Source organism: Urocitellus parryii, chromosome 3, assembly GCF_045843805.1.
Source record: "Urocitellus parryii isolate mUroPar1 chromosome 3, mUroPar1.hap1, whole genome shotgun sequence".
NCBI classification, from domain to species: domain Eukaryota; kingdom Metazoa; phylum Chordata; class Mammalia; order Rodentia; family Sciuridae; genus Urocitellus; species Urocitellus parryii.
Window position 1 is genome coordinate 175012562 of NC_135533.1, and position 15055 is coordinate 175027616.

The following is a 15055-nucleotide window of genomic DNA, read 5'->3' on the forward strand; positions in this document are numbered from 1 at the left end:
GTGTTGCAGGTTATGGTGGCATATCCTTGGCAGTGGAAGGCCCCAGCAAGGTGGACATCCAGACAGAGGACCTGGAAGATGGCACCTGCAAGGTCTCCTACTTCCCCACCGTGCCTGGGGTTTACATTGTCTCCACCAAATTTGCTGATGAGCATGTTCCTGGTACGTGTGACCTCTGCCCTCCTTTTCTGGTGCTTGGGATTTCTGTAAATGCTGTGCCTTGGCCTCTGGGTGCTCATGAGCACCTTGTTGTTTTTTCAGGAAGTCCATTTACTGTGAAGATCAGTGGTGAGGGAAGAGTCAAAGAGAGTATCACCCGGACCAGCCGGGCCCCCTCAGTGGCCACTGTTGGGAGCATCTGCGACTTGAACCTGAAAATCCCAGGTGGGTGCATGGGATCAGGGCATAGTAGTAGGCACCACAGAAAACCAATTCCAGGCCTAGCTCAGAACGTGCTACCTAAGTCAGCTCTGGTGACCTTTTTATTTCATTTCATTTTGTTTTCAATATTTATTTTCACAGATGCCTAATTAAGAAAAATAAATTTATTTACCTGCTATCTTTCTCTTCTTCCAAATGAAAATGGCTTTATTATGTTACATGGGCAGAACATGGATATGCTTTTAGGTTTACTATTTGCCAAAAAGAATAATGTCAGTGAGAGCACTGGTCACACTTCTAGATACAGATGCCAGTGTCTGGAAGGATTTAAGTGACATTGGCCCTGCAGTGGCCTTCTAACATTTCTACTCATCTCTTTCATGCCTAAAATTAGGAAGAGGGCTGTACCCCAAAACTGGGTGGGCCACATCCAGCCCTTTGGCGATGAATTTTTCCTCGTGGGGCCAATGAGCAGTAAACAGGCCACACAGTCTGGAATGTGGTTCTAGTTCTTTCTATAGGGATTCTCCCAAACAAAATTCATGGTGTCAGTGAGAGTTCTGCCATAAGCTCATAAGCTGGCATGCACCGATTCTGCAGAGAAGGAAAATCAAAACTTGTTTGTGATCTCCTTGAAAGAGGACTGGTTTTCCTGTTCCTAGTATATTGTGCATCTATTTACTCTGCCTTCTCGAGTGTAGTTGGTAGGGTCTTGTGTAGGCACAACAATGTTGGGTCACATGGGAATGTGTGAAGAAGCCTCATTACTATAAGGTCAAAACAAGATCACTTTAAGCTGGGCATAGTGGTGCACACCTGTAATCCCAGTGACTCCGGAGGCAGAGGCAGGAGGATCGAAAGTTTGAGGCCAGCCTGAGCAACTTAGAAAAACCCTGTCTCAAAATAAAAAAATAGAAAGGGCTGTGGACGTAGCTCAGTGATAAAGTGCCCCTAGGTTCAATCTCTAGTACCAGGAAAAAATTAAAAAACAAGATCACATTAGAAGAGTTGTATAGATTGTTTTGTGATTATAAAAAGTGCATATTTCCCACATTAGAGGGAGAATGCATGGCCAGAAGGGGGATTGCTGGGTGGTACATTTCATATGCAGCCATGACTTGGCTGATGGCCCTCCAGAAATGTATTGGTGCCCATTTCTACATATTTTCCACCATCACTGCCTTTCATTCTCACTTTGGCCAACCTGATGGAAAAACACAGTATCTGGTTTTCATTTTCATTTCTTGAATTATTAGTGATGAGAACTGTGTTTGCATTTGCTTTATGTTTCTGATTTTGCAAATTATCCATTCTGTTCTTTTTTGCTTATTTATTTCTTGGAATTATCTTTGTATTAGTGTGGACGCTTGTTCTTTGTCTTAAGTCTCTTGATGACTTTGTTATTCTTTTTGGTTACTTGGTAGCAGATGACTCTGGGAGGACACATAGTTCCTCTCATTACCCACATGGTCCCCTCTCCTCTGTTGGGGTGGCTCATCAGCTTCCAGATATCCTCAGGACCCAGGCTTTGGGCAGGGGGAAGGGGATCTCTTGGTCAGTTTGAATTGTTATAACATTGTAAATGAAGGACTACCAGCAGACATTTACTTCTCATGGTTGGTCAAGACTGGAAGTCTGAGATCAGGAACCAGCATGATTGGGTTCTGGGGAGGGTGCTCTTCTAGGTTGCAGATAGCTGCCTTCTTGTATCCTCCCATGGTGGACAGCAGAGAGAAGCAGACTCTTCTAGCTCTTTTAAGGGGACTAATTCCATCCTGAAGGTTCTCCTTTCATGACCTCATCAAATCCTGCTTTTTCCTGTAGGGTCCCACCTCCTAAAACTACCACACTGTGGGGTAATGTTCAACATGAATTTTGGAGGAACATAAACATTCAGTACATAACCTGGGATGACCGCTCCTCAACCTCCCTTCCTTCTCTGTCCTCAGGATTCAGAGTCACGAACTCCTCAACCCAGATCCTGTAGGGCCGGAGGGTGCAGTTTCATATGGGCTGTAGGTGATGGTAGTGCTCAGTGTCCTGTGTGTCCCCTGCCTGCCTGTCTCCTTCACATTGGCACAGGCACAGTTGTTAGCATGATGCGAGCAGCTCACAGCGTACATGTGGTCTATACCCTGGTGCTGGTGACCGAGGCATCTTGTGGCCTCTGTCTGATCTTCAGTCTGGAGCTTTTGCTTCTGAAAGCTTTTGCTCGCGCATGGTTTTCCCTTTGCCATTGAGACTGACATGTGTTCACCTTTGTCTCTGCATCTGGTGTTATTGCCTAGAAGAAATGCAAAGCTTCTTGACAGTAAAGGATGAAGACCCTTGTGTTTTCTACCCTAACCTGCCTGGTGGAGAAGAACCATCCAAGCATGACAGATGGCCATGTCACCTTTGTTCTGGATGTACCTGAGCTACTCTGGTTTTTTATTTATATGTTGCAGCTCAGTTCCTGGTTTGAAGCTGTCACATCAGATTAACTCACTTCCAGCCAGGAAGGCTGTAAATATACTTGATGGGGCAAGAAGTGTCAGTACCCTGGAATGCAATCTGCACTGGGTGCCTGAAGGGCCCCACCCACTCCATGCTGGCCACAGGAGGACAGGCCTCCAGCCCGAAGGGGAGGGGGCCTAGCACCCTATGTCCACCAGGCTGCACCTGCCTTGCCTTCTGCTGCTACCCTGCATGTTCCACCTGCCTCTGGCCCCTGCTCTAATCCTCCTTTTTTTCCCAACCTCTTGCCTCCTTTCAGAAATCAACAGCAGTGATATGTCGGCCCATGTCACCAGCCCCTCTGGCCGTGTGACTGAGGCAGAGATTGTGCCCATGGGGAAGAACTCACACTGCGTCCGGTTTGTGCCCCAGGAGATGGGCGTTCACACGGTCAGTGTCAAGTACCGTGGACAGCATGTAACCGGCAGCCCCTTCCAGTTCACTGTGGGGCCACTTGGTGAAGGGGGTGCCCACAAAGTTCGGGCAGGAGGCCCTGGCCTGGAGAGAGGAGAAGCAGGAGTCCCAGGTGAGCATTCCAGCAGCTTGGAGGAGACTGAGAGTTGTTGGGGATGATAACCTGCACCCCTGGCTCTAAAGGGAAGACTTCTCATGGATGGCATTCAGGGACATTCCTTATTCAAGGCTTCTGTGGCTAAGTAAGTTTGAGAATTGCCCAAAGCTAAACAGGCTTCCAGGACTTCTCAGAGTCTATAACTTATTAGTGTGGATCTGAAGCTCTAAGAGGGTCTGATGTGCTATGGAACACACTAGAATGCTGCAAAACCAGTCTTCAGGGTCCTTTATTCCCGTCCTTTTCTGGCTTCATTTGGATGTATTCAAAAGATGCCAGTTATCTGTGAACTTAATAATCATGGGCAGTGCTTAGGAGACCACAGGGATGGCCCTTGCTTGGATCCTGCCTAAGGTTAGAGAAAGAGGAAAGGGCTGGTGAGGGACTAAACCAAGCACTACAGATTTGAACAGGTAGAGGGGCTGGGGCTGTCCTGGGCTCAGTCACTAACCCAGTGTTTTTTCACTCTCAGCTGAGTTTAGCATCTGGACCCGGGAAGCAGGTGCTGGAGGCCTCTCCATCGCTGTTGAAGGTCCCAGTAAGGCCGAGATTACATTCGATGACCATAAAAACGGATCATGTGGTGTGTCTTATATTGCCCAAGAGCCTGGTATGTACTCAAGGGTTGACTGAACACATTTTGCTATTCAGAGATGGTTAAGTTGCAAGGAACAGAAACCCATCTAACTCAAGTATCCAAGGCATTTGTGGGAGGAGGCACAATAGAGAGCTTTCTAGAAAGCCAGTTGCAGAAAATAACTGGGTCTCAACGGGGTGAGGACTCTTGTTATCATTATCTTTCACAATTCTTTCTCCATTGGCATATTTGCTTTTTGCTTTCTTTCAAATGCTTCTGTCAACTCATGGTCCATGACTGGGACATTTGCCCCAGGAGAGTGGCCTAGGTGTCTAAGTTTCCTAGAGCAAGGTTCTTCATCTTTTGTGTCACAGGGACCCTTTTGGCATCTGGTAGAGTATATGGGGTCTGTTCTTAGGATGATATTTTGAAACAAAATATATTAGATTATAAAGGAAATCAATTATATTAAAATGTAGTTATCAAAATTAAAACATAGGTATTGATAGTTATCAGATTGCACCATAACAGTATATGTTTCTCTCTCTTAATACATTAAATCATAAGATTTAGTGATGGTATACTAATGACCTTAATTTCAAAATAGTGATCAGTGCAAGTGATATACAAAATATTTATAAAACTTAAAATGGTATAAAAAATACTATTTTTGTTGGTGATAAGTCACAGGTACTTATCCTGTGCTGTGATTTCTTATTGACATTTCTAAAGACTAAATTTCATTAAAGATGTGATTTTCCTCCCCCATTCGAGTCTGTGGATCTCCTGAATTCTCTGCATAGACCCTTTGGGGACCCTGTGGGCCTAACCCTGCCAAATTAAGAAAATTATACTGACTCTTTCATTCAGCTATGGCCATGGAGCAAGGCTGTGTCTCTCTCTGAAGACATTTTAGTCCTAGCTAAGAAGCCAGAGGCCACTCTGGAGGCAACTTTTTAGAATCTGTGAAATGATGGAGCTTTCCTATCCCTACAGGTAACTACGAGGTGTCTATCAAGTTCAATGATGAGCACATCCCTGAAAGCCCCTACCTGGTGCCCATCATCGCGCCCTCTGACGACGCCCGCCGCCTCACTGTTATGAGCCTTCAGGTGAGACGCAAGGAAGCATCCATCTCCTTGGCCACAGGCCAGCCAGTGAGACCCCTGGACTCCTGAGGCCTCTTCAATCCCCCCTTGGGTGCCAAGGCCCCTAGTTTCACTTTGACCTCAAGTCTTGCCCCTTGTGGGCAAGCATTCCCATGACAGGGTCAGCTCCCCACATACTCAGAGCAGAAAACAGTTGGGTCAATCAACAGCACACCTCAACGTTTAGGGACAAGTTTACTTTTAAATATTTATTTAAGAGAAACAAAGGAAGCCTGTTAATAATTGGTTAAGGGATAAGGAGAGACTTAAACAAAACAGACCAGCAGCCCAGTGATATTTAACCTGCTCTTGTTTGGCTGCTTTTTCCCTCAAAGTCAATTGCGATTTATTTTATAGGATGATTTTATAGAATAGTTGTAGCAGCCAGGATCCAGCTAGCATGAGGTGGCAGAGTAAGGTCTCTCTCACCTCAAAAACTGGGCTGTTGACTGCAGTTGCCTGAATCTCCACCCTGATCTAGAGGCAAATGGTTGCTTTCTCCACCCTACTGGGATACCAGGAGATGCAGCAACCCCCAACCCCATCTCAAACAGGTCACTTCAGTGTTGCATTGGCACCTTTAGCCAAACTAAGAGCCACTGGGGATGCATCTGCATCTGTTGCTCAGGACACTGAAAAATAATTTGTGTGAAATCAAAAGTAGCATTTAAGTTGTAGAATAACACCAGACTCTCTAAAGAGGATTTCTGGTTAAGGGGCTTTCTGTATAATCTTTGGCTACCCTGAGTTCTCAAAAATATTGGCTTGATTAATATCCACTTTAGTATCTCAGATTGGTGATATCATTGCATCTAGTTCCATAGGCTTCATTTACATTTGAGATTCTAGTCTTATTCTGGAGGAATTGGAATACTCCTAGATGTTCCAAATGTTAGTCTTTCAGGTAGGGACTGAGATAGAACCCCAACCAGCATCATAGTTCGTAGATTGAAGAGGCCTCATGTGGAGAATATCAAGGGTACTAACTGGTCACTGTGGTGTAGATGTATTTCTTGTGTTTCATTTAAAGGCTTCTTAACAGAAGCTTCTTTTGTGGCTGGCTTAAACCTTTGGAGGGAGATAAACCCAGCATTTGTTGAGGGCATAGAGCTGCCTTCATGCATCTCAAAGATTCCTTTTGGATCTTCTGAGGTGTTTATCTCCCTCTTGAGGATTTAGCGGCAAGCAGATTCAGGTAAAGTAAATGATTGTGTCCAAAATGAGCTGGTTTGGAGAAAGCCTCTTCCGAAAACCTTTGCTATAGAGTCCTCACATCACAGTTTGGTCATAAATATTTCAGTAAGTGTGCAGGAGGCCTTCTATCAAGCTTTTGCAACCAGCTGCTACAGCAAGAGGGACCTGTGTGTCTACATCATCCCCTGTTCTTTCTGGGTTATTTGATACTGAGGGTTGTGTAAATTATTTATCAGAGCCTTAGTGGAGGCCTGCACAGCCACATCTGGTGCTGGTTAGGCAAGAAAGGCATGTATTGTTTTGTCTTGCTTTCGAGACTTTGTAGAAAATTGGAGTCGGCTGGCATTTCGTGGAGGAGGGAGTGGAATAGGGGTGATCTGGTGATCAAAGAATCCTTAATTTTGTGTTACGTCCTTCCTCCCCAGGCTGTAAGCTCTAGGCAGCACAGTAGAGTAGAACATTCTGCAGCAATGGAAATGTTCCCCATTTTCACTGTGCTGCATGGTAGTCCCTAGCCACCTGTGGCTGGCTATTGAGCACATGAAATGTAACTAGAATAACTGATAAGTGGAATTTGGAATTTTATTTAATTTTAAGTGCTTTGAATGTAAAGATATTCATTTTATAGTCTATATACACATAGGCAACATGTATTTTTAATTTATATTTATATATTTACATACATACATATATCCACATGTGGCTAGTGACTATCTAACTGGACATCACAGCTTTAGGGACTTGCTACTAACATATGGTCCTTAGACCACCACCCTTGGCGTTTAGAAATGCCAGCACCTGGAAATTTAGAAATGTCAAATCCAGTCCCCACTGAGAATCTGATCAGATCTCCTGATGATTTGCTTGCGTGGGAAGTGTGATCCCTGCTTTCATTAGTGTCTGAGGTGTGGCTGTCTAATCAAGTTTAAAACAAAAAAGTGCTGACTTATAAAATTTTGCTGCTTGGGATTGGCCAGTCTTAATGTGTATTAAATGTTGCTATTTGGTTTAATTCCTAAGTACCTAGTTCTGTGTCCTTCCAGGGAGGCTATTGGGTCCCAAATAGTACATGTGGAGTAAAACTGACCCAGAGAAAAGCAAAAACTACATTTCTCCCCATTGTTTTTTGTTTGTTTTGTTCTTTTGTTTTTGTTTGTTTATTTTGTTTTGGTGGGATGGGTGTAGGCATTTTGAAGTCTTTTTGTGTATGGGCCAGGCCTTGTGCTGAGTGTTGTACCTATGTAACTTCATTTAATCCTCTCAACAGCTCTCTGAGATAGATGAATTTATTATGTCCATAAATAATATATTATTTATGTAAGTAATTCATCATTACTTACTGAGACACTCAAAGAAGGATCAGCAGCTTAGTCATATTGCTAGGAAATGGTAGTAAACCTAGGTCCAGCTGATTCTTCAACTCACTGTACAGTCCTGCCTACATTAAATGTTCTGTCCATTCCTACCCTTGAGAGGAAAAAAGAACAGTGGTATAAAACTTTAAGTTAGGGAGTACATGGTTTGGTCAGCTTCTAGGCTTCTCTTAAAGGGGAGTTCTTATACTTGCCACACGAGGCCCTGGGTTCCATCCCAAGTACAGAAAAAGAAAAAAAAAGAAAGAAAACCAAAAAGGAGTCCTTGGTTTATTTCAGCTGGGGAGATACTACATTTTCTGGCCTGTACAAGTCTTGTTTGAGATGATTAGATAGTAGTCTGATTGACCAAGCTGTCCCAACCCTGCAACCCCAGGAGCTGTCTCTTCCAACCTAAACCAGCCTAAATGGTTTGAGTACAAAACTGTGCAGATGTGTGTCTTGGTTTTCTTGAACTCTATACTAGAAATGTACGTGATATGCTCACACTCTTTTGTTGTCAGATGTTATTTGGAAACATATTCTGGGCCTATTTGCACGAGAACTGTCATCTGGAGTCCTGGGTCAGGTCGGTGTGTGCCACTGAGCAGGAGCTCCAAGGGCCATAACCTGTCTAATATATTAAATTCTCAGGAATCGGGATTAAAAGTTAACCAGCCAGCATCCTTTGCTATAAGGTTGAATGGTGCAAAAGGCAAGATTGATGCAAAGGTGCATAGCCCCTCGGGAGCCGTGGAGGAATGCCATGTGTCTGAGCTGGAGCCAGGTAAGCAGGAGGCCCGCAGAACATCGCTGTGTGTATGCGTCCCAAGTCTCGTCACTGCCAGCAACATTGTTTCTAAATTGTGATTTAGACATGGAACACAGAGACTCTTGACTTTGGCATAAAATTCTTTTTTTCTTCTTCCTCCTTCCTCCTCCTTTCCTCTTTGTTCTTCCTTTTCCTTCTCCTTCTTCACAAATTCTGCTTTCCTTTCTTTTAATTTTTTCAGATTCTTTTCACTTGACATTCTTTGTGATTTTTCTCTCATTTTTACAAAATCTTACAGATTTTTGTTACGTTGTTGACCTTATGACATAAGTAAGTATACTTTGATTTCATTTTGCTGTGAGGAAAAAGTAGATCAACGTTCTTCTGTAAAGTGAAAAAAGAGAATCTAGGTTCTTGAGCTTATTACCCTAAGATTTTCTTGGGTGGTGCCCTGGTATATGGAATTCTCTGACAACGATCAACTTTAAGGAGATCAACTTTAAGAAGTGAACATTTATTGAGTGTCAAGACATGGCAAGAAGATGAGGCTGGGGAATACATGCCCCCTGCCCTCAGAGAACTGCTCAGAGCTAGTGAGCAAGGCCAGAAACCCGCCTCACCTGGTAATGACCCCCGATGGTTCCTTTGTCACAGGAGAACTGATCAGCAGCTGATGAAAATGTTAGAGCAGGAGAGAGAAGCAGGATAAAAGTGTCTGTTAGCAGTGATTTGATTTGGTCATTCAGCTGTGTTCTCCAAGCCCCAAAGATCTTGACTCTTTCTTCTGCTTTGTGGGTCATTGTGAGGCTGGCTTTGGTAGCAAGATGGCTGCAGCAGTACCAGATTTCCAGTCTTCACACTGCACCAACCAAGAGACATTTTCCTCTCAGAATTCATTTTCAGAAGTCTGAGAGATGCCTTTTCTTGAAGTCTCCAGCAAAGCTCCCCTTCCTTCTCTCTGAACAGGGACACATGCCCATGACTAAGTCATGTCCTGTAGCTAAAGAAATGATTTAGACTTGAAGAAAGAAGGATTTTTCTTTATTCATTCAGGGCCCACATCTGGACATGAGAATGGGTACCCAGCTGGGAACTGCTAGGGGAAGTACAGAGCTGAGAGGATTAGGGTGGGCAGTTCTAGGATATTGATCTTTGGAGAGTACTTGAGTAAAAAAGAAGAAGGTTTGGGTGGAACTTTGAGGGAACAGATTCTACAGGAGATGAAGGTACAAGGAGCCAGGGAAGAATTGAGAGACTAACCAGAGAGGAGGAGGTGAAGGAGGGCAGATGCTCTGCATCCCAGGCTGGAAAGGGTCACCTCGGGCATAGGAGATGGATAATCTAGGTGCCCACTTCAGTTAACAGATTCTCTTGCCACATGCTGCGACCCACACTCTCAACAACAAAACCTGGCTGTTGCCTGTGGTTGTTAGCTTTGGGCTTAATTAAGGAGCATTAATGCCAGTTGGAACCATTTATTCCCCTTCAAGAGACCAAGTATCGAGACATTGTGAGAAGTGAGCTTTTCATAAAGGAAGTGTCCTGAGGCAGAGGCCAGAGTGTGAAACCAAATTTGAGACTTGGATGCATTTCCCAAAGGGCTGACCAGGGACACACAAATAGACCCGTCTGGTTTTGAACTCCACCGTGTTATGTGCCAGACTCCCAGCAGAACCGTGTGTCTTTTTAAATGATTTTAAGGGTGGCCTGCAGTTCTGTGTCCTCACCTAACTCCAGCGTGTTCATCTGCCTGGTTTCACTCTGTGACTTTGCTTATTCTCCTAGATAAGTATGCTGTTCGCTTCATCCCCCACGAAAATGGCATCCACACAATTGATGTCAAATTCAACGGGAGCCACGTGGTTGGAAGCCCCTTCAAAGTGCGTGTTGGGGAGCCAGGACAAGCTGGGAATCCTGCCCTGGTGTCTGCCTACGGTGCAGGGCTCGAGGGGGGCACCACAGGTAAAATATCACTGCACTTATTATCTTTAACAAAGCCAGCTCCAGAGGCAAAGCCAGGTGGAAATCTCCAAGGCCTGCAGAAGCCACCTGTACACTCCCCCTGGGAAAGTGGAGTAAGTAGCATGTACTTTGGAGGCTCCTGCTGTCACCATTGTTTTGGGAGATAGGGCTTGACCTGTGATAAATCCAGAGTGAGATCTCTGTGGCAGTATTATCATGTCATTACTGTTCATTGTGGCCCAGATGTCTTCCTTCACCAAGTTCCTGGACCCCAGGGACAGGACACTGATAGTTGGGGAACATACCTGGTGTCATTAGTGATGAGTTTTTTTGCTTGCACAGAATTCACTGGTATCATCCCTCCCCGTCAGTTCTTCTGGTCCCTGGACTCCCAGAAATACACCAAAATAGTATAAAATCTGTCATGGCCCATTTCCTCCTCCTTTATTCTCTACTCCTGAAATGGCTCAAGAATTCTGAAACTTTTTGGACTCATTACAATATATTTTTAATGTTTGCTCCATTAAAATGGGACATATCTGATTCTGGAAACATAGGAACTGAAGAAGGATTTAAGGTGAAATTTACTTCCTTCCTCAGCTCCTTGCCTCTCCCTGGCCCCTGGTCCAGGAGCAAATATCCCTAGCAGCTCAGAGAGATCTTCATACCATCTGCCTGTCTCTCATTTGACTTCATTCTTGCTGGCTAGGTTGGTTAGCTACTTCTTTAAATGGTCAGATGGATGGTTTTGCTACTTTTAATTTATGGAAGTGATCTTATTGCACAGATTGGTGAGCAGCTTGCTTTCTTCCCTTGACATCTTAAATATTTTTCTGTATCCAAACATACAGCTCCACCCCCCTCTAAATGCCTATAGTTGGTATTCATACTGTGAACTAACAGCTGTTTGCATGGTCAGCTAGAGATGGACATTGGCTGATATTCACTGTGTCACTGTTTCAGAAGATGCTGGGGCGGGGAATTTGTCCTCTTGGGTGTCTCTGCAGGGGAAATCTGTAGTGGGGGACTCATTTGCATTTGATGTTACTTGGGGCCTTCTTAGGAAAGCAACCCATGCTGGTTTCTCAAGTCCCTTGTTTGTGTGCATCTCTCCTCTTAGTTCCCCCGCCCCCACCACACTGCCCTGCTGTGAGTGGGATGGCAAAGAAATGTCTTCCTCATGGGAAAGAGGATGAGTGGCCATGGTTCTTGGCATCCAGTCCTGGATCAAAAGTGTCCTAAGTTCCCAAGGGTCCCTACTCAGATTCATGAGTGACTGATGGGCTGGAATGCTCTTGGGGACTCCAACCAAAGCAATGGCCTTAACAGCCCCCCCCTCCCGGGATGGCATTAATGCTGCTGGACTCCTCAGACCATCCAGATTGGCCCCCACTGAACTCTGAGCCAGCAGTTTGCCCTTTGTGAAGGGCCTTAGGTGAAATCCATTTGACAGTTGAGGAAAGGGAATCAGACAGGTCCATCACCCCCAGACTCACTCAGATAGGAGGAGGCAGAACCAGGACTCAGTCAAGGTCCATGATCTGAGAGCCTGGTGATAGCCTAACCCCCAGGCTGTCCCTCCTCCCTAAGTGCCCACTTACCTGGAGGGCACACACGCACCTTCAGCTCACTTTGTGTAGTGTTCTAAACTAGCACTCCTGTCTTCCCAGCAGCCCTAGAATAATTTCCAACAGTACAGGCATTTGACCCTTGGCAGGCTACCCACTGAGCACTGAGGTGGGGTCCTTCTGCTTCTTGAGTGCACAGCAGCTTGTGTTCCCTGTGCCAGCCAGCAACCATCTGATCCCCCTGTTGGCTCATACCTATAGTACCCAGCCTCTCCCACTTCCTCTTGGCGGATTGCATGCCTTCTCCAGAGCTCGGGTTTCAGACTGAGCTTTGCAAGCACTGGACATTGCAGGGAGAAGGAGCCTGTCTTGGAGGGAAGCTTCTAGCCAGGAGAGGGGAGTACAGAGCATGCTTGTTTCAAACCCTGTGTAAATATTGCTCTTGTCAAGGGGAAGGTGTCTTGTTTTTTCTAGCCCTCCCATTCCCAAGCCTTTCCCCAAATATCCATGTGGAGGTTACACAGCTGCAGTGTGAACAGATGAAGAGGTATCTGCTCTGCTGCTGAAGGGTCCAGCATGCTGACCTTCAGCACAAAGCAAACCTCCCTGTGTTTATCTTGGGTGGGTTTGTTGTATCTCTTGGCTCAAACTTTCAATGGTCCATTCTGCAGATTTAGGAACAGGGCATGAGGAGAATTTAGGGCAGGGCTCTGCTGAGGCTTGGAGGTCAGGAGTTAGACTAGGGAGGTTTCCACTCTTTGGAGCAACTGAGTGTGTTTCCTGATAAATGCTCCAGAACCCCAGGATACACCCTATGCCTTCTTCCCCTCTACCCTCTCTCACCTTAAAGACTAAGTTGCACTGCATTAAACATGCACTGAACTCACAGGAACTCAGCCAGGCTGGGGGAGGGGAAGACCATCATGTTGAGGTGTTTGTTGGTATCAGATCCTGGTTGTAGCTGGAGGTGGTGGTGAGAGACTTCTGTATGCAGGCTCTCTCTCTCCTGTCTTCTCTCAGACAGGTATCTTAGTTCCAAGTCGGCCAGACCTTGTAACTCTGGACAAGTTCTTTGCCTTTCTGTATCTCCAATTCATTTTCTGTGAAGTGGAAATAAGGAAGCCTAGTTAATAAGCTTATTCTGAGTATTAAAGTAGCTAATAAATAGCCAGGTAGCTCTTGTCCTGTACTTCCTAATTTCCTTTTCCCACCTTATCATCATCTTTGCCTTTTTGGGCTCTCAGAGTCAGAATGAACTGATTTTCCCCCCCCCCTCAGGAATGAAATAACTTGTTAAAAAGAGTGGGGTGCGGGGGAGTGGAGCTGGACTAGGGATAGAGCTTATTTGGTAGAATGCGTGCCTCATGTGCACGTGGCCCTAGGTTCAATCCTCAGCACTACAAAAAAAGAAAAAAGAATGGTGCTGGGCTGGGCAGCTTAGTGGTAGAGTACTTGCCTAGCACGTGTGAGGCACTGGGTTTGATCCTTAGCACCATGTAAAAATAAATAAATAAAGGTATTGTGACAATCCAGAACTGCCAGGTGCGGTGACACATGCCTGTAATCCCAGTGACTTGAGATGCTGAAGCAGGTGGATCGCAAGTTCAACAACTTAGTGAGACCTTTGTCTCAAAGTAAAAAATGAAAAGGGCTGGGGATGAGGCTCAGTGGTTAAGCACCCCTGGATTCAATCTCTGCTACCTAAGGGGGCAGGGGTGGGGTGGTTGGGGGGAGTTGGAGCTTCTGTGCACTATAGCCAGGCCTTTTAAACTTCACTTTACAAATATCTTTCCTTATCGCCACTGTACAGCTACTTCCTGGACACACCACCCCCTTGTTATAGACTCTCTACTTCCCCCACAGTCCCCAGCCTGGCAGCTGCTGCTTAAGGGGCTTCTCAGCTACATAGATTAGGAACCATGACAAAGTTGAGATAGTGGGGGGGACTTGGGACAGGAGCCTCTGGAGCTTCCAGAAACAGCTGGGCTATGTTTGAAGGTTACACAATGGTAGTTCCTTTTCTTTTATTGATAACCAGAACAATAATTCCTTCTCTGATCTGAGGGCTATAATTAAACCAAAACATTTCCCAACTGGGGTGGTGTCCAGGGCTCTGGCAAAAACAGCCTCCTGTGGGGGTGCTGTGCTAGGGATGCCCCATAGAGGGCACTGTAGGGGGCACGCAGCTGATGTTCTGACACCCAAGCAGCCCCACTGACCCCTGGAGTAGAGAGGGGGGAGTGGGATTTTTGTGGAGCTGTGGGCTTAGGTAGGAGTGCCTTCATGGCCATCAGTTGGTACTCTCTTTTGGGCTTTTGTCACAAGCAGGATGCCCTGGGACAACCAAGAGGTTAGGTATCCTGAGGTTGCAGCTTGGGCACCTCCACTGTCTTTCCAGTGGCCAAGAAGGGCCTGGGCACCAGAGCCTTGCAGACTTGGTTCAGATGCTGCTTGCTACTTTCTGATGATACATCATGACTGGCAAGTGGTCAAACCTCCCTTAGTCTTAGTGCCATTCTGTGAAACAGAAACCACTGTGAAAGGGTCCCATGCACATGCATGTAAAATAATGCCTGGCACAGGGTCTGCAGCTTATGTGGGGTCTGTGGTTCTCAGCAGGAGCTCCTCTTTTATTCCTGTTTTTGTTGCTGGAATTCATGGCCAAGGGGGTGGGCTGGCAGATCACAGTGATTACTCCAGTTTTCGGGATGGGGTGCAGGGCAAGGAGCCTGAAGAGGAAGAGAGGGGACACTGGGCCTCCTTGGCATCTCTAAATCTACCCAAAGGAAAAAAGAAAGGTCAAAGGGGCCCACGCCTCTCCTTCCAGCCTGTAGGCAGAGCTGGGCCAGTGGCTGAAGCAGCACTTTAGGCTTGCAGTGATGACTCAGGCTCCTCGCCCTCAGCCATGGCTCATGCCCAGAGGAGAGAACAGGGTGTCCAGGCAGTTTACACTTGTGGGCGAAATGTCAGCCACACTCCTGCCTCACCCTGGGTTAGGAAGCTACCCACCCAGGGCCCAAGGTTCTCTGTGCCA

The 15055-nt window shown here is 45.9% G+C and overlaps 1 protein-coding gene across 3 annotated transcripts in view; it reads left to right on the forward strand.

Annotated features, from left to right (window-relative positions):
- Positions 1-15055, forward strand: part of Flnb (filamin B) — a 150631-nt gene that overhangs the window by 132704 nt on the left and 2872 nt on the right. For all 3 annotated transcript variants that reach the window (XM_026388558.2, XM_026388556.2, XM_026388557.2), the window contains 7 exons: positions 10-162; positions 262-384; positions 3137-3403; positions 3921-4058; positions 5022-5137; positions 8374-8506; positions 10277-10453. In XM_026388558.2, coding sequence (XP_026244343.2) covers positions 10-162; positions 262-384; positions 3137-3403; positions 3921-4058; positions 5022-5137; positions 8374-8506; positions 10277-10453 — 1107 coding nt within the window. The remainder of the gene's footprint in view (positions 1-9; positions 163-261; positions 385-3136; positions 3404-3920; positions 4059-5021; positions 5138-8373; positions 8507-10276; positions 10454-15055) is intronic.